At 36.8% G+C, this 19,364-nt stretch overlaps 1 protein-coding gene across 1 annotated transcript in view; it reads right to left on the bottom strand.

The window, feature by feature from the left end:
* GUCY1A2 (guanylate cyclase 1 soluble subunit alpha 2) overlaps positions 1-19,364 on the bottom strand; it is a gene marked incomplete at its 5' end in the record, with an annotated part of 408,577 nt that overhangs the window by 46,856 nt on the left and 342,357 nt on the right. Inside the window, one exon of the mRNA XM_082627462.1 lies at positions 16,757-16,911. Coding sequence (XP_082483588.1) covers positions 16,757-16,911 — 155 coding nt within the window. The remainder of the gene's footprint in view (positions 1-16,756; positions 16,912-19,364) is intronic.

Genomic DNA, 19,364 nt, shown 5'->3' with positions numbered 1-19,364 from the left:
TGGCTTCACAGTCGAATTCTATCAAACATTTAGAGAAGAGCTAACACCTATCCTTCTCAAACTCTTCCAAAATATAGCAGATGGAGGAACACTCCCAAACTGATTCTATGAGGCAACCATCACCTTGATACCAAAACCAGGCAAGGATATCCCAAAGAAAGAAAACTACAGGCCAATATCACTGATGAATATAGATGAAAAAATCCTCAACAAAATACTAGCAAACAGAATCCAACAGCACATTACAAGGATCATACACCACGATCAAGTGGGGTTTATTCCAGGAATGCAAGGATTCTTCAATATATGCAAATCAATCAACGTGATACACCATATTAACAAACTGAAGGAGAAAAACCATATGATCATCTCAATAGATGCAGAGAAAGCTTTCAACAAAACTCAAACCCAATTTATGATAAAAACCCTGCAGAAAGTAGGCATAGAGAGAACTTTCCTCAACATAATAAAGGACATATATGACAAGCCAACAGCCAACATCATCCTCAATGGTGAAAAACTGAAAGCATTTCCACTAAGATCAGGAACAAGACAAGGTTGCCCAGTCTCACCACTCATATTCAACATAGTTTTGGAAGTTTTAGCCACAGCAATCAGAGAAGAAAAGGAAATAAAAGGAATCCAAATTGGAAAAGAAGAAGGAAAGCTGTCACTGTTTGCAGATGACATGACACTATACATAGAGACTCCTAAAGATGTGACCAGAAAACTACTAGAACTAATCCATGAATTTGGTAAAGTAGCAGGATACAAAATTAATGCACAGAAATCTAAGGCATTCCTGTACACTAATGATGAAAAATCTGAAAGTGAAATCAAGAAAACACTCCCGTTTACGATTGCAACAAAAAGAATAAAATATCTAGGAATAAACAAACCTACCTAAGGAGCAAAAGACCTGTATGCAGAAAATTATAAGACACTGATGAAAGAAATTAAAGATGATACAAACAGATGGAGAGATGCTCCATGCTCCTGGATTGGAAGAATCAATATTGTGAAATTGACTCTACTACCTAAAGCAATCTACAGATTCAATGCAATCCCTATCAAACTACCACTGGCATTTTTCACAGAACTAGAACAAAAAATTTCAAAATTTGTTTGGAAAAACAAAAGACCCTGAATAGCCAAAGCAATCTTGAGAACGAAAAACAGAGCTGGAGGAATCAGGCTCCCTGACTTCAGACTATACTACAAAGCTACAGTAATCAAGACAGTGTGGTACTGGCACAAAAACAGAAAGATAGATCAATGGAACAGGATAGAAAGCCGAGAGATAAACCCACACACATATGGTCAACTTATCTTTAGTAAAGGAGGCAGGGATATACAGTGGGGAAAGTACAGCCTCTTCAATAAGTGGTGCTGGGAAAACTGGACAGGGACATGTAAAAGTATGAGATTAGATCATTCCCTAATACCATACACAAAAATAAGTTCAAAATGGATTAAAGACCTAAATGTAAGGCCAGAAATTATCAAACTCTTAGAGGAAAACATAGGCAGAACACTCTAGGACATAAATCACAGCAAGATCCTTTTTGACCCACCTCCTAGAGAAATGGAAATAAAAACAAAAATAAACAAATGGGAACTAATGAAACTTCAAAGCTTTTGCACAGCAAAGGAAACCATAAACAAGACCAAAAGCCAACCCTCAGAATGGGAGAAAATATTTGCCATTGAAGCAACTGACAAAGGATTAATCTCCAAAATTTATAAGCAGCTCATGCAGCTCAGTAGCAAAAAAACAAACAACCTAATCCAAAAATGGGCAGAAGACTTAAATAGACATTTCTCCAAAGAAGATATACAGACTGCCAACAAACACATGAAAGAATGCTCAACATCATTAAGAATTAGAGAAATGCAAATCAAAACTACAATGAGATATCTTCTCCCACTGGTCAGAATGGCCATCATCAGAAAATCTAGAAACAAGAAATGCTGGAGAGGATGTGGAGAAAAGGGAACACTCTTGCACTGCTGGTGGGAATGTGAATTGGTACAGCCACTATGGAAAACAGTATGGAGGTTCCTTAAAAAACTACAAATAGAACTACCATATGACCCAGCAATCCCACTACTAGGCATATACCTTGAGAAAACCATAATTCAAAAAGAGACATGTACCAAAATGTTCATTGCAGCTCTATTCACAATAGCCCAGAGATGGAAACAACCTAAGTGTCCATCATCAGATGAATGGATAAAGAAGATGTGGCACATATATACAATGGAATATTACTCAGCCATGAAAAGAAACGAAACTGAGCTATTTGTAATGAGGTGGATAGAACTAGAGTCTGTCATACAGAGTGAAGTAAGTTAGAAAGAGAAAGACAAATACCATATGCTAACACATATATATGGAATTTAAGAAAAAAAATATCATGAAGAACCTAGGGGTAAAACAGGAATAAAGACACAGACCTACTTGACAATGGACTTGAGGATATGGTGAGGGGGAAGGATAAGCTCTGACAAAGGGAGAGAGAGGCATGGACATATATACTCTACCAAACTTAAGGTAGATAGATAGTGGGAAGCAGCCTCATAGCACAGGGAGTTCAGCTCGGTGCTTTGTGACCCCCTGGAGGGGTGGGATATGGAGGGTGGGAGGAAGGGAGATCTAAGAGGGAAGGGATATGCAAACAGATGTATATGTATGACTGATTCACTTTGTTATAAAGCAGAAACTAATAATAATTTTTTTAATTTAAAAAAAAGAAATCAATTGCAGAGAAAAACCACTAAAAAACACAAACACATGGAGGGTAAACGATATGCTACTAAATAACCAATGGATCACTAAAGAAGATGAAATTTAAAAATACCTAGAGACAAATGAAAATGAAAACATGATGATCCAAAACATAAGAGATGCAGCAAAAGCAGGTCTAAGAGGGAAGTTTATAGCAATAAAATCTTACCTCAAGAAACAAAAGAATTCTTAAATAAACAACCTAACCTAATATCTAAAGCAACTGTAGAAAGAAGACAAACAAAACCCAAAGTTAGTAGAAGGAAAAAAGTCATAAAGATCAGAGCAGAAATAAATGAATAGAGATGAAGAAAACAATAGCAAAGATTAATGAAACTAAAAGGTTGTTCTTTGAGAAGATAAAAATATTTATTAACCTTTAGCCATACTCATCAAGAAAAAGAGGAAGAGGACTCAAAGCAATAAAATCAGAAATAATAAAGAAGTTACAACTGACACCACAGAAATACAAAGGATCATAAGAGACTACTAAAAGCAACTATGTGCCAATAAAATGGACAACCTAGCAGAAATGGACACATTTTTAGAAAATACAACCTTCAAAGACTGAACGAGGAAGAAATAGAGAAAATGAACAGACCAATCACAAGTACTAAAATTGAAACTATGATTAAAAATCTTCCAACAAACAAAAGTCCAGGACCAGATGGCTTCACAGGTGAATTCTATCAAACATTTAGAGAACAGTTAACACCTATCCATCTGAAACTCTTCCAAAAAAAGGCAGAGGGAAGAGCACTCCCAAGTTCATTCTAGTAGGTCACTATAACCTTGATAAACAAAACCAGATGAAGACACCACACACATACAAAAAATAACAGGTCAATATCACTGATGAACATAGGTGCAAAAATTCTCAACAAAATACTAACAAGCTGAATCCAATAATACATTAAAAGGATCATATACAATGATCAAGTGGGACTTATTCCAGTGACGCAAGGATTCTTCAGAATGCACAAATCAATCATTGTGATACATCACATTAACAAACTGAAGAACAAAAACCATATGATCATCTCAATGGATGCAGAAAAAGCTTTTCACAAAATTCAACACTGACTTAGGATAAAAGTTCCCCAGAAAGTGAGAAGAGAGGGAACTTACCTCAATGAATAAAGGCTATGTAAGACAAACCCACAGCCAACATCATTCTCATCAGTGAAAAGTTGAAAACATTTCCTCTTAGATTAGGAGCAGGGCAAGGATGCCCAGTGTCACCACTTTTATTCAACATATTTTGGAAGTCCTAGCCATAGCAATCAGAGAAGAAAAAGAAATAAAAGAAAACCAAGTTGGAAAAGAAGATGTAAAACTCTCACTGTTTGCAGATGACATGATATTATATATAGAAAATCCTAAAGATTTTATCAGAAAACTACTAGAGCTAATCAATGCATTTGGTAAAGTTGCAGAATACAAAATTAATACACAGAAATCACTTGCATTCCTATACACTAACAACAAAATATCAGAAAGAGAAATTAAAGAAACAATCCCATTTATCATTCTATAAAAAAGAATAAAATACCTAGGGATAAAGCCATCTAAGGAAACAAAAGACCTCTACTCTGCAAAGTATAAGATGCTGATGAAAGAAATCAGAGATGACACAAACAGATGTTCTTGGATTGGAAGAATCAGTATTGACAAAAGGACTTAGTACTCAAGGCAATCTAGATTCAATGCAATTCCTATCAAATTACGAATGGCATTTTTCATAGAAGGAGAGCCAAAATTTTTTCTTTAAATTTGTATTCAAACACAAAAGACCCCGAATAGGCCAATCAATCTTGAGAAAGAAAAGCAGAGCTGTAGGATTCAGACCCGCTGACTTCATACTATACTACAAAGCAACAGTAATCAAAACAGTAAGGTACTGGAACAAAAACAGAGATATTAATTAATGGAATAGGATAGAAAACCCAGAAATAAACCCACACACCTACTGTCAATTAATCTACAACAAGGGAGGCTAGAATATACAATGGAGAAAAAGACAGTCTGTTCAATAAGTGGCACTGGGAAAACTGGAAAGCTACATATAAAAGAATGAAATGAGGAGGAGTTGAGGAAGATGGTGCAAGAGTAAGACACAGAGATCACTTTCCTCCAAACAGATACATCAGAAATATATCTGCACGTGGAAATGCTCTTATAGAACACCAATTGAATGCTGGCAGAAGACCTCAGACCTCCCAAAAGGCAAGAAACTCCCCACGTACCTGGGTAGGGCAAAAGAAAAAAGAATAAGCAGAGACAAAAGAATAGGGATGGGAGCTGCACCAGTGGGAGGGAGCTGTAAAGGAGGAAAGGATTTCACACACTAGAAGCCCCTTTGTGGGCGGAGACTGCAGGTGGCGGAGGGGGGAGCTTCAGGGACATGGAGGAGAGCACAGCCACAGGGGTGTGGAGGGCAAAGCAGAGAGATTCCTGCACAGAGGATCAGTGCAGACCAGCACTCACCAGCACGAGAGGCTTGTCTGCTCACCTGCCAGGCAGGGCGGGGGCTGGGAGCTGAGGCTCGGGCATTGGTCGGATTGCAGGGAGAGGACTGGGGTTGGCTGCATGAACACAGCCTGAAGGGGTCAGTGCACCACGGCTAGCCAGGAGGGAGTCCGGGAAAATGTCTGGACCTGTACAACAGGCAAGAGACTTTTTCTTCCCTCTTTGTTTCCTGGTGCACGAGGAGAGGGGATTAAGAGTACTGCTTAAAGGAGTTCCAGAGATGGGCACAAGCTGCGGCTATCAACGCGGACCCCAGAGACGGGCATGAGATGCTAAATCCACTGCTGCCACCACCAAGAAGCCTGTGTGTGAGCACAGGTCACTATCCTCACCTCCCATCCTGGGACCCTGTGCAGCCCACCACTGCCAGGGTCCCGGGATCCAGGGACAACTTTCCCAGGAGAATGCATGGCGCACCTCAGGCTAGTGAAACATCCCACTGGCCTCTGCCACTGCAGGCTCGCCCCACACTCTGTGCCCTTCCCTCCCCATGGCCTGAGTGAGCCAGAGCCACCGAATGAGCTGCGACTTTAACCCCGTCCTGTCTGAATGAAGAACAGATGCCCTCCAGCGACCTACACGCAGAGACGGGGCCAAATCCAAAGCTGAACCCTGGGAGCTGTGCTAACAAAGAAAAGAAAGGGAAATTTCTCCCAGAAGCCTCAGGAGCAGCGGATTAAATCTCAACAATCAACTTGATGTACCCTGCATCTGTGGAATACCTGAACAGACAATGAATCATCCCAAATTGAGGAGGTGGACTTTGAGAGCAAGATATATTATTTTTTCCCCTTTACGTCTATTTGTGAGTGTGTATGTGTATGCTTCTGTGTGAGATTTTGTCTGTAAAGCTTTGCTTTCACTATTTGTCCTAGGGTTCTGTCCATCTGTTTTTTTTTTTTTACTTAAAAATTTTTTTTCTTAATAATTTTTTATTTTTTATTTTAATAACTTTATTTTATTTTATCCTCTTTCTTTTCTTTTTTTCTACTTTTTCTCCCTCTTATTCTGAGCTGTGTGGATGAAAGGCTCTTGGTGCTCCAGCCAGGAGTCAGTGAGGTTCCTCTGAGGTGGGAGAGCTAACTTCAGCACACTGGTCCACAAGAGACCTCCCAACACCACGTAATATCAAACAGCAAAAATCTCCCAGAGATCTCCATCTCAACAACAAGACCCAGCTACACTCAATGACCAGCAAGGTACAGTGCTGGACACCCTATGCCAAACAACTAGCAAGACAGGAACAAAATACCACCATTGGCAGAGAGGCTGCCTAAAATCATAACCAGGACACAGAAACCCCAATAAACACCACCAGACGTGGACCTCCCCACCAGAAAGACAAGATGCAGCCTCATCCACCTGGACACAGGTACTAGTCCCCTCCACCAGGAAGCCTACACAAATCACTGAGCCAACTTTAGCCACTGGGGACAGACACCAAAAACAACGGGAACTACGTACCTGCAGGCTGCAAAAAGGAGACCCCAAACACAGTAAGATAAGCAAACTGAGAAGACAGAAAAACACACAGCAGATGAAGGAGCAAGGTAAAAACCCACCAGAGCTAACAAATGAAGAGTAAATAGGCAGACTACCTGAAAAAGAATTCAGAATAATGATAGTAAAAATTATCCAATATCTGGAAATAGAATAGAGAAAATTCAAGAAACATTTAACAAGGACCTAGAAGAACTAAAGAGGAAACAAGCAACAATGAACAACACAATAGATGAAATTAAAAATACTCTAGAAGGGATCAATAGCAGAATAACTGAGGCAGATGAACGATTGAGTGACCTGGAATATAAAATACTTGAAATAACTACTGCAGAGCAGAATAAAGAAAAAAGAATGAAAAGAACTGAGGACAGTATCAGAGACCTCCGGGACAACATTAAATGCACCAACATTTGAATTATAGGGGTCCCAGAAGAAGAAGAGAAAAAGAAAGGTACTGAGAAAATATTTGAAGAGATTATAGTTGAAAACTTCCCTAATATGAGAAAGGAAATAGTTAATCAAGTCTAGGAAGCATAGAGAGTCCCATACAGGGTAAATGCAACAAGAAACACCCCAAGACACATATTAATCAAACTATCAAAAGTTAAATACAAGGAAAATATATTAAAAGCAGCAAGGGAAAAACAACAAATAACACACAAGGGAATCACCATAAGGTTAACAGCTGATCTTTCAGCAGAAACTCTGTAAGCCAGAAGGGAGTGGAGGACATATTTACAGTGATGAAGGAGAAAAATCTACAACCAAGATTACTCTACCCAGCAAGGATCTCATTCAGATTTGATGGAGAAATTAAAACCTGTACAGACAAGCAAAAGCTGAGAGAGTTCAGCACCACCAAACCAGCTTTACAACAAATGCTAAAGGAACTTCTCTAGGCAAGAAACACAAAAGAAGGAAAAGACCTACAGTAACAAACCCAAAACAATTAATAAAATGGGAATAGGAACATACATATTGATAATTACCTTAAATGTAAATGGATTAAATGCTCCCACCAAAAGACACAGATTGGCTGAATGGATACAAAAACAAGACCCATAAATATACTGTCTACAAGAGACACACTTCAGACCTATGGACACATATGAACTGAAAGTGAGGGGATGGAAAAAGATATTCCATGCAAATGGAAATCAAAATGAAGCTAGAGTAGCAATTCTCATATCAGACAAAATAGACTTTAAAATAAAGACTATTACAAGAGACAAAGAAGGACACTACATAATGATCAAGGGATCGATCCAAGAAGAAGATATAACAATTGTAAATATTTATGCACCCAACATAGGAGCACATCAATATATAAGACAAATACTAACAGCCATAAAAGGGGAAATCCACAGTAACACAATCATAGTAGGGGATTTTAACACCCCTACTAGGTTCACCAAAGGACAGATCATCCAACATGCAAATAACTAAAGAAACACAAGCTTTAAATGATACATTAAAAAAGATGGACTTAATTGATATTTATAGGACATTGCATCCAAAAACAACAGAATACACATTTTTCTCAAGTGCTCATGGAACATTCTCCAGGATAGATCATATCTTGGATCACAAATCAAGACTTGGTAAATTTAAGAAAAGTGAAATTGTATCAAGTATCTTTTCTGACCACAACGCTATGAGACTAGATATCAATTACAGGAAAGATCTGTAAAAAATACAAACATATGGAGGCTAAACCATACACTACTTAATAACCAAGTGACCACTGAAGAAATCAAAGAAGAAATCAAAATATACCTAGAAACAAATGACAATGGAGACAGGATGACCCAAAACATATGGGATGCAGCAAAAGCAGTTATAAGAGGGAAGTTTATAGCAATACAATCCTACCTTAAGAAACAGGAAACATCTCAAATTAATAACCTAACCTTGAATCTAAAGCAGTTAGTGAAAGAAGAACAAAAAACCTCAAAGTTAGCAGAAGGAAAGAAATCATAAAGATCAGATCAGAAATAAATGAAAAAGAAGTGAAAGAAACAATAGCAAAGATCAATAAAATTAAAAGCTGGTTCTTTGAGAAGATAAACAACATTGATAAACCATTAGCCAGACTCATCAAGAAAAAAAAGGAGAAGACTCAAATCAATATAATTAGAAATGAAAAAGGAGAAGGAACAACTGACACTGCAGAAATACAAAAGATCATGAGAGATTACTACAAACAACTCTATGCCAATAAAATGGACAACCTGGAAGAAATGGACAAATTCTTAGAAATGCACAACCTGCCAAGACTGAACCAGGAAGAAATAGAAAATATGAATAGACCAATAACAAGCACTAAAATTGAAACTATGATGAAAAATCTTCCAGCAAACAAAAGCACAGGACCAGACGGTATCACAGGTAAATTCTATGAAACATTTAGGGAAGAGCTATCACCTATCCTTCTCAAACTCTTCCAAAATATAGTAGAGGAAGGAACACTCCCAAACTCATTCTACGAAGCCACCATCACCCTGATAACAAAATCAGACAAAGATGTCACAAAGAAATAAAACTACAGGCCAATATCACTGATAAACATAGATGCAAAAATCCTCAACAAAAACCTAGCAAACAATCCAACAGCATATTAAAAGGATCATACACCATGATCAAGTAGGGTTTATTCCAGGAATGCAAGGATTCTTCAATATATGAAAATCAATCAACATGATACAGAATATTAACAAATTGAATGATATAAACCATATGATCATCTCAATAGCTGCAGAGAATGCTTTCAACAAAATTCAACACCCATTTATCATAAAAACCCTGCAGAAAATAGGCATAGAGGGAACTTTCCTCAACATAATAAAGGACATATATGACAAACCCACAGCCAATGTCGTCCTTAATGGTGAAAAACTGAAACCATTTCCACTAAGATCAGGAACAAGACAAGGTTGCCCACTCTCACCACTATTATTCAACATTGTTTTGGAAGTTTTAGCCACGGCAATCATAGAAGAAAAAGAAATAAAATGAATACATACTGGGAAAGAAGAAGTAAAAGTGTCACTGTTTGCAGATGACATGATACTATACATAGAGAATCCTAAAGATGCCACCAGAAAACTACTAGAGCTAATCAATGAATTTGGTAAAGTAGCAGGATACAAACAATGCACAGAAATCTCTGGCATTATTATACACTAATGATGAAAAATCTGAAAGTGAAATCAAGAAAACACTCCCATTTACCATTTCCAAAAAAAGAATAAAATATCTAAGAACAAACCTACCTATGGAGACAAAAGACCTGTATGCAGAAAATTATAAGACACTGATGAAAGAAATTAACAATGATACAAATAGAGGGAGAGATATACCATCCTCTTGGATTGGAAGAATCAACATTGTGAAAATGACTCTACTACCCAAAGCAATCTACAGATTCCATGCTATCCCTATAAAATTACCACTGACATTTTTCACAGAACTAGAGCAAAAAAATTCACAATTTGTATGGAAACAAAAAAGACCCCAAATACCCAAAGCAATCTTGAGAACGAAAAATGGAGCTGGAGGAATCAGGCTCCCTGACTTCAGACTATACTACAAAGCTACAGTAATCAAGACAGTGTGGTACTGGCACAAAAACAGAAAGATAGATCAATGGAAGAGGGTATGAAGCCCAGAGGTAAACCCAGGCACATATGGTCGCCTTATCTTTGATAAAGGAGGCAAGAATATACAGTGGAGAAAAGACAGCCTCTTTAATAAGTGGTGCTGGGAAAACTGGACAGGTACATGTTAAAGTATGAAATTAGAGCACTCCCTAACACCATACACAAAAATAAACTCAAAATGGATTAAAGACCTAAATGTAAGGCAAGACACTATCAAACACTTAGAGGAAAACACAGGCAGGATGCTCTATGACATAAATCACAGCAAGATACTTTTTGATCCACCTCCTAGAGAAATGGAAATAAAAACAAAAATAAACAAATAGGACCGAATGAAAGTTAAAAGTTTTTGCACAGCAAAGGAAACAATAAATAAGACCAAAAGACAACCCTCAGAATGGGAGAAAATATTTGCAAATGAGGCAACTGAGAAAGGATTAATCTTCAAAATTTACAAGCAGCACAATGCAGCTCAATAACAAAAAAACAAACAACCCAATACAAAAATGGTCAGGAGACCTATATAGACATTTCTCCAAAGAAGATATACAGAGTGCCAACAAACACATGAAAGAATGCTTAACATCATTAATCAATAGAGACATGCAAATCAAAACTACAATGAGATATCATCTCACACTGGTCAGAATGGCCATCATCAAAAAATCTAGAAACAATAAATGCTGGAGAGGGTGTGGAGAAAAGGGAACACTCTTGCTCTGTTGGTGGGAATGTGAATTGGTACAGCCACTATGGAGAACAGTATGGAGGTTCCTTAAAAAAATACAAATATAACTACCATATGACCCTGCAATACTACTACTGGGCATATACCCTGAGAAAACCATAATTCAAAATGAGTCATGTACCAAAATGTTCATTGCAGCTCTATCTACAATAGCCAGGACATGGAAGCAACCTAAGTGTCCATCAGCAGATTAATGGATAAAGATTTGTCTCATATATACAATGGAATATTACTCAGCCATAAAAAGAAACGAAATTGAGTTATTTGTAGTGAGCTGGATGGACTTAGAGTGTGTCAAACAGAGTGAAGTAAGTCTGAAAGAGAAAAACAAATACCGTATGATAACACATATATATGGAATCTAAGAAAAAAAAAGTGTCATGAAGAACCTAGGGGTAAGATGGGAATAAAGACACAGACCTACTAAAGAATGGACTTTAGGATATGGGGAGGGGGATGGGTAAGCTGTGACGATGTGAGAGAATGGCATGGACATATATACACTACCAAACATAAAATAGATAGCTAGTGGGAAGCAGCCGCATAGCACATGGAGATTAGCTCGGTGCTTTGTGACCACCTAGAGGGGTGGTATAGGGAGTGTGGGAGGGAGGGAGATGCAAGAGGGAAGAGATATGGGAACATATTTATATGTATAACTGATTCACTTTGTTATAAAGCAGAAACTAACACAACGTTGTAAAGCAATTAAACTCCAATAAAGATGTTAAAAAAAAAAGAATGAAATTAGAAAACTCCCTAACACCATATACGAAATAAACTCAAAATGGATTAAAGACTTAAATGTAAGGCTTAATACTATAAAACTCTTATATGAGAACATAGGCACAACACTCTTTGGTATGAGTCACAGGAAGATGTTTTTTATCCATCTCCTAGAGTAAGGGAAATAAAAACAGAACAAAAAAAATGAGATCTAATGAAACTTAAAATCTTCTGCAAAGTAAAGGAAACCATCAACAACAGAAAAAGACAACCCAAGAGGGAGAAAATATTTGCAAATGATGTGACTGACAAGGGATTAGTCTCCAAAATATACAAACAGCTCATGCAGCTCTAGGTCAAAAAAAAAACAACCAAGCAACCCAATCAGAAAATGGGCTGAAGATCTAAACAGATAGCTGTCCAAAGAAGACATACAGATGGCCAAGGAGCATATGAAAAGATGCTCAACATCACTAACTATCAGAGAAATGCAAATCGAAACTACAATGAGGTATCATCTCCCAGCAGTCGAATGGCCATCATCAAAAAGCCTACAAACAGTAAATGCTGGAGTGGGTGTGGAGAAAAGGGAACCCTCCTACACTGTTGGTGGGAATGTAAATTGGTACAACTACTATGGAGAAAAGTATGGAGGTTCCTTAAAAACTTAAAATAGAACTACCATATGACCCAGCAATCTCACTCCTGGGCATATATCCAGAGAAAACAATAATCCAAAAGGATACAAGCACCCTAATGTTCATTGCAGCACATTTACAATTTACAATTCATGGAAGCAAGTTAAATTTCCATTGACAGAGAAATGGATAAAGGCGATGTGGTATATATATATACAATGGAATATTATTCAGCCATGAAAAAGAATGAATTAATGCCATTTGCAGTAACATGGATGGACCCAGTGATTCTCATACTAGGTGAAGTAAGTCAGACAGAGAAAGAAAAATATTATATGATATCACTTGTATGTGGAATCTAATTTAAAAAAAAGATACAGCTGCATAGCACAGGGAGATCAGCTTGGTGTTTTGTGACCACCTAGAGGAGTGGGATAGGGAGGGTGGGAGGGAGAGGCAAGAGGGAGTGGATATGGGGATATACGTATACATATAGCTGATTCACTTTGTTATTCAGCAGTAATTAATACAACATTGTAAAGCAATTATACTCCAATAAAGATGTTAAAAAAATATAAAAGTGAACTTATTTACAAAACAGAAGCAGACTTATATATTTTGAAAACAAACTTATGGTTAGCAAAGGGGAGATGTGGCACTGGTGTGATAAATCAGGAACTTGGGATGAATACCTGCACACTGCAATATATAAGATGGATAACCAAAAAAGACCTACTGTATAGCACAAGAAACTCTATTCAATATTCTGTGATAACCTATATGAGAAAGGAATCTAAAAAAGAATGATTATATTTATATGTATAGCTGAATCACTTTGCTGTACAACTGAAACTAACACAGCATTGTAAATGAACTATACTTCAATGAAATTAAAATATTAAAATAAAAATTTTTAGAAACCTTTCTGAAGATTTCAAAATAACCAGACAATATTGAACATTTTCAGCATTTAATTCAGGAAAGAAAATTGGAAATTTCAAGCTCTTATGAGCTTAACATTCAGTTTAACTTCACAAATTCCTATTTGCTCTAAGAAAGTTCAATATTATCTCCTCTTAAATAATGTCAATGAAACATCCACCTGGCATTTCACTTTGAGTATCCTGGGAAAGGGAAGTGTACTCTACACTTGTGGATTCATAAATCACTTGTGCTATGTGGAATAGAACAATGATACATAGCTGAAGTGTCTAGATTAGTGTATATAAAACCAACAGAAAGCACTTGTGCACAAACACATCCAGAATCTGAAAACCAAGTCACACTGAGATCATATACCTAAATTTAGTTTTCTAGAAACTTACCAGGAACCAAAGTACATTGTTTTTATTGGTATCCCGGATAAAAATGGATGTCAAAGATCATTGAGTCCAATCACTCTTCTGAAGCATGGAAGACAAGTTGAAATAGCAAATGGTTTGGATTCCAGGGTCTCAGTTATTAGCTACATTTCCATCAAGGAAATGGGAATAAGATTACCTGATTTCAAGCACTGGATTGCTGCCTTTCTCACCTCCTAATCTGTTCTCTCTACAACCTTGGAGATCTTTTTAAAGTACAAATCTGGTCAAGTCACTCCTCTGCTTAAAACTCTTAAATGTTTTTCTTTGCTCTTAGGGTTAAGTTGAAATCCCTTAACATGAATTACAGCTTCAGTTGGTCTGACTTCAATCTATCTCTTCATCCTCATTTTAGTCCTCTCCTCCTGTTGCTCTAATACTCTCATCAGGTCCTTTTGACCTCAGCACTAGTCTATTGTAATAAACTGTTTATTTGTATACATCTACCATCTGGTAGTCTCCTCCATGAAGGCAAAGATCATATTTATGCTGTTTATTGTTGTAACATTAGTGACTATCATACATAGTGCTTGGAATATAGTATGTACTCTACAAGTATTTGTTGAAAGAATGGAAGGAGGGAGGAACACAGAAACAGATGGAGGAAAAGTGTTATTTTTGAGGATAGACCAAACATAAAAATATTTTTATAAAGTATTATTAGAAATTATAAGATTTGGGACCAGTCAGAGAAAGTATCTTTTATAATCTACCCAGAAGGCAGCTCAATTTGTTCATCTATATCTCCATTTGTGTTTTGGTGGGGGGGAGGTGGGGGGACAGATCATAACAGAACAAAATATTTCAATGCTCGCAGTGTTTTAAATGATTCAATTCTTCAGACTTTATTGATCACTAAGGATAATTACAAACTCCCACCAATGTGAAAAAGATTATTAAAACTCAAAGACAACACCCAAATGCACAGACTTTGTGTGGCTTGTGGGGTTTCCTTTATTGGTCACATGTAGACAAAGCCAGCTAGAGCAATGACATTTTAGCTCAAGGTATAACTCCTCACATGGTTGACCCATTCTTTACACATCATTTTTTTAAAATGGAGGTTCTATAAATCTACACTCACTTATACAAACAGGAAACATACGTATTAGCTCCACGATGGGAAAAATCATAACCATGGTAGGAGTATATAGGTGAGGTGGTTGATCTTCAGGAGCTTTTCCTTACCCCATTGTCTAGAGAACAAAGTTCAGTGATCTAGAGCACTGATCTTGAGAAGCTTCCTAATTCCATTTAATATGGAAACCATTGTCACATCATATGTATTATGCCCAGAATTGTGTTAGAAAAATTGGGAGAAATTTAAAAGAAGCAAAACGCTTATATAAATACCCTAAAAATGACATGTAGTTCTTAAGCAAATTTATCTTGATTTTATATTTGTAATTTCTTCCCCTTTCTCATGTGCTCCTCAGGAATCTGGAAATACTTGTCTTTTATCTAAGAAACCTTAACTTCCCTCTGTATAGATGTGGTATCAAAATCCTCAAAGTGTCACCATTTTGTTTGTTATTATAAATCAACATTTATTTTCTATGTATTTAAAGTTTCTGCTTCTGAGGTTTTTTTGTTATCCTGGGTTAACATGGTAGTCATGCTAATAAAAATATCCACGGTCACCATTTCTACTTTACAGTTTTACAATGTGATTTCTAAGTCATTTAAATCATGGAACTAATGAAATTGCTTGTACACCAAAGCTTAGCATTAGGCCAAAGTCTACCAAGTAGGAGATATTCATACTATTTTCTTAGTATAGAGATATTTATCTTATCAGTACATTTATTCATTAATTTGATAAATATTTATAGAGTGCTTATTATGTGCTAAACATTTTTTTGTAAGTTTTGGAGATATAATGATGAGCCAAAAAGACTTGGTCTCTGCCCATATGGCACTTAATAGCTAATGCCTGGAGCTTGACATCTACCAGGCACAAAACAAGGATGACTTCAGCTGTCAAAATGTGTAGAGTTGTCAAATATGACCTTTAAGATAAATAGAGTTTGAAGTTTTACTCTGTACCCGGTATATATTTAAGTTTAGAGAGTCCCTATTTATATTCATTATTTAGAAGAATAAAAACAGACAATTATATTTTCTATCTTATTCCTTTGATTTTTATAAACATTGAGAAACATTTTGAAAATGTTAGGATTTCTAGTGTGTTGCAGACCCTTAACATTTACTCTCCTGTATTTTCTTTTTTTTTTTTTTTTTTGCTGCATTGGGTCTTTGTTGCTGTGCGCTGGCTTTCTCTAGCTGTGGCGAGTGGGGGTTACTCTTCATTCAGGTGCACAGGCTTCTCATTGTGGTGGCTTCTCTTGTTGCGAAGCATGCACTCTAGGCGTGCAGGCTTCAGTAGTTGTGGCACGTGGGCTCAATAGTTGTGGCACATGGGCTTAGTTGCTCCATAGCATGTGGGATCTTCCTGGACCAGGGCTCGAATCCATGTCCCCTGTACTGGCAGGTGGATTCTTAACCACTGTGCCACCAGAGAAAACCCTGCTCTCCTGTATTTTAAACAGGAATACCTAAGGAGGACAGAGACTGTGGGAAATGGCAAATCTCCATTTACCTCTCAGTCAAGTCAGGTTTTCCGTGTACTTTCTTAGGGTGTAAATTAAATTTTATGTCATAATTGCTATCTTTCAGACTGGATGGATCTACTCATATTATCTTAGATAATAACAGGATCAAGAAAAAAATAGAGTCTCACAAATGACAGGCTATTAGTATAATGCAATGCCAAAGACAGGGGGAGAAGGCCAAAGAAAACTTACTGGTAAGTGGTTGGGCTGACATTGATGCGTCGAGGGTGACTTCCCGATTCGAATTTGCTTGCCAGAGTGACATTATTTCCAAACAGGCAATATCGTGGCATTCTTACCCCAACAACTCCAGCCAGCACAGAGCCTGAGTGAATGCCTATTCTCATCTAAAAAAGAAAAGGAAAAGGATATATTTATGTTTTCATTTGGTATGTGATTATTTTAATAAGAGGTGCTGCTGAACCATTAAACTCCTAGCTCCTCAAAGATAGGGACTGGGGTCTTGGTCATTTTTGTGAGCCAAATATCTGGACTATTATATCAATAGTATCAATGAACATGGATGGTGTGGAATAAATGAACAAATGGATTAATTATAAGAAAAAACTACCATTAATTTTCTATTGTAACACAATAAATCCAGTTGTGTTACAATTTAAATCAGGTTTTATTTGTACCTAGTATGCTCTAATAAATGGAAAATGTATTATTCTCCCTCCAGTTATTCTAACATAAAACCCTATTTTTTTCCTTCATAGCATTAAACACAATTGTAAATTAAATATTTATATTTGTTTATCTGTTCATTTAAAATATTTTTCTCTCTGTTTATTTTAGATCACTTCTATTTCCAAATTTACTAATCTTTTCTTTTGTAATGCCTTATCTTTTACTAATCACATCCAATGTATATTTGTTCTTAGATATAGTGATTTTCCTTTCTCAAAGTTCAATTTGAACTTTTTAAAAAAGTCTTTCAGGTATCAAATTAACTTTTGAATATATGGAATACAATTAAAATAATTGTTTTAATATTTTTATCTGCTAATTCTAACATATGCTCCTGTTCTGTACCAATTTTGATTGACTGATTTTTCTCATTATTATGGGTCATATTTTTCAGCTTTTCTGAATACCTAGTAAATTTTGGTTGGATGTTAGGTATCATGAATTGACTTTGTTGAGTGCTGGATATTTTTTATATTCTTATAAATATTCTTGAGCTTTGTCCTGGGATGCAGTCAAGATACTTGGAAAGTTTTTTCATTTTTTCCTTTCAAGTCTTGCTTTTTAAAATTTGTTAGGCAAGTTTTGAGCTGTGTTTCATGTAGGGCTAATTATTCTCCACTAGTGAGGCAAGAACCCTCTGAGTACTATACACAATGCCTATGATTTATGAGGTTTTCCAGTTTTCCTGATGGGTTCTGGCTTTTTTTCCAAGTCTTGTGTGAGTTCAAGGAACTTTTTCTCTAATCCTTTCATGTGTTTTTCCCTGTTGGTCTCAGGTAGTTTTCTCACATACAAACAACAATCTGTAAGTTAAGGAACATATAGGAGGCTCCTTGGAAGATCTCTGGTGGTCTTTTTGCACCTCTCTCCTTAGTGGTACTCTGTCTGCGAATTCTAACTTTTATGCTCTCCATAGACTCTCAGCTTCATCTCTTCAACTTGGGGAGTTTGCTGGGTTCCTCTTGATTTGTCCTTCCTTGCACTGCAGCCTGAATGTACCTCAAAGGAATACGCCAGGGAAATCATATGTTTCATTTTGTTCTCCATCTCTCAGGCATCACTGTCTTCCATTGCCTAATGTCCAATGTCATGAAACTGTCCTTTTTTACATTTTGTCCAGATTTTTAATTGTTGAGGGTGGGAGTGTAAACCCAGCCTGTTCTTTCATATTGGCTGGGAGAAGAAATGAGATGTACTTTTTTTAAAGAACACAAACTATCTTAAAAATTTAGGCCTACTTCTGATGAGAGATTGTTTGGATTTAAAGACAAAAAAAAATGTAATTGTTATTGCAAGTTCCTATGCCTGATGCACAGTGAGGCCAAATGAACCAAAACATTGGAGTTGGGGGTAGAGAAAGGTTTATTGCAGAGTGATGCAAGGATATGCATTGCTCATGCTCTAAAAAAAACCTGAGGTCCCTGAAGGGTTTTGGCAAAGCATTTTTAAAGGCCAGGTGAGGGAGGGGGGTTGCAGTGTATGTGATCAGCTCATGGACAATTCTCTGATTGGATGATGGTGAGGTAACAGGGGGGTGTCACAAGGGTTAACATTATCATTCCTTAGTCTCCAAGAGACCTGGGGCTATGTGCTCATGGTCATGAAGTAGTTAACTTCTTCCATTTGGTGGGGAGTTTTCACATCTGTAAAACAACTCAGGGAATGTGCATCAAATACTGTTATCTAGGTACTTCAGAGAGGATCTATGGTAGAGGATATGGGGAAGAGGATATGTCTCAGGAAGACCTCATAGGATCCTGCTCAGTTACATAATGAAAGGTAGTATTTCTTATAAACAAACATAACACAGTTTTCCCTAAAATTAGCAAAACATTTTGAAAAATTTTATTATATTTCTTTACTTTCTATTTATATTAAATTACCTTGTGCAATATAAGATTGTCTAAAAACACCCAGACCTTAAATATTAAGATTGTCATGTTGGACCTGTGATCTATTTAAGCAGTAAAAGAGCAGAAATGAGTATCAAATGGACACATTTTACAGCCTCTATATTCTGTGCTTTTAGTCGGAGAAGAAGACTCAATATCCCATCAACTATACTGAAGGCTTATATGGTTCCACCCCTGCCTCTTTCCAAAAGACCTGA

Source organism: Mesoplodon mirus (assembly GCF_964341445.2).
Source record: "Mesoplodon mirus genome assembly, chromosome: 7".
Lineage (NCBI taxonomy): Eukaryota > Metazoa > Chordata > Mammalia > Artiodactyla > Ziphiidae > Mesoplodon > Mesoplodon mirus.
Note: the sequence above shows the minus strand (reverse complement) of the source record. Positions and strands in the feature narration are given on the sequence as shown.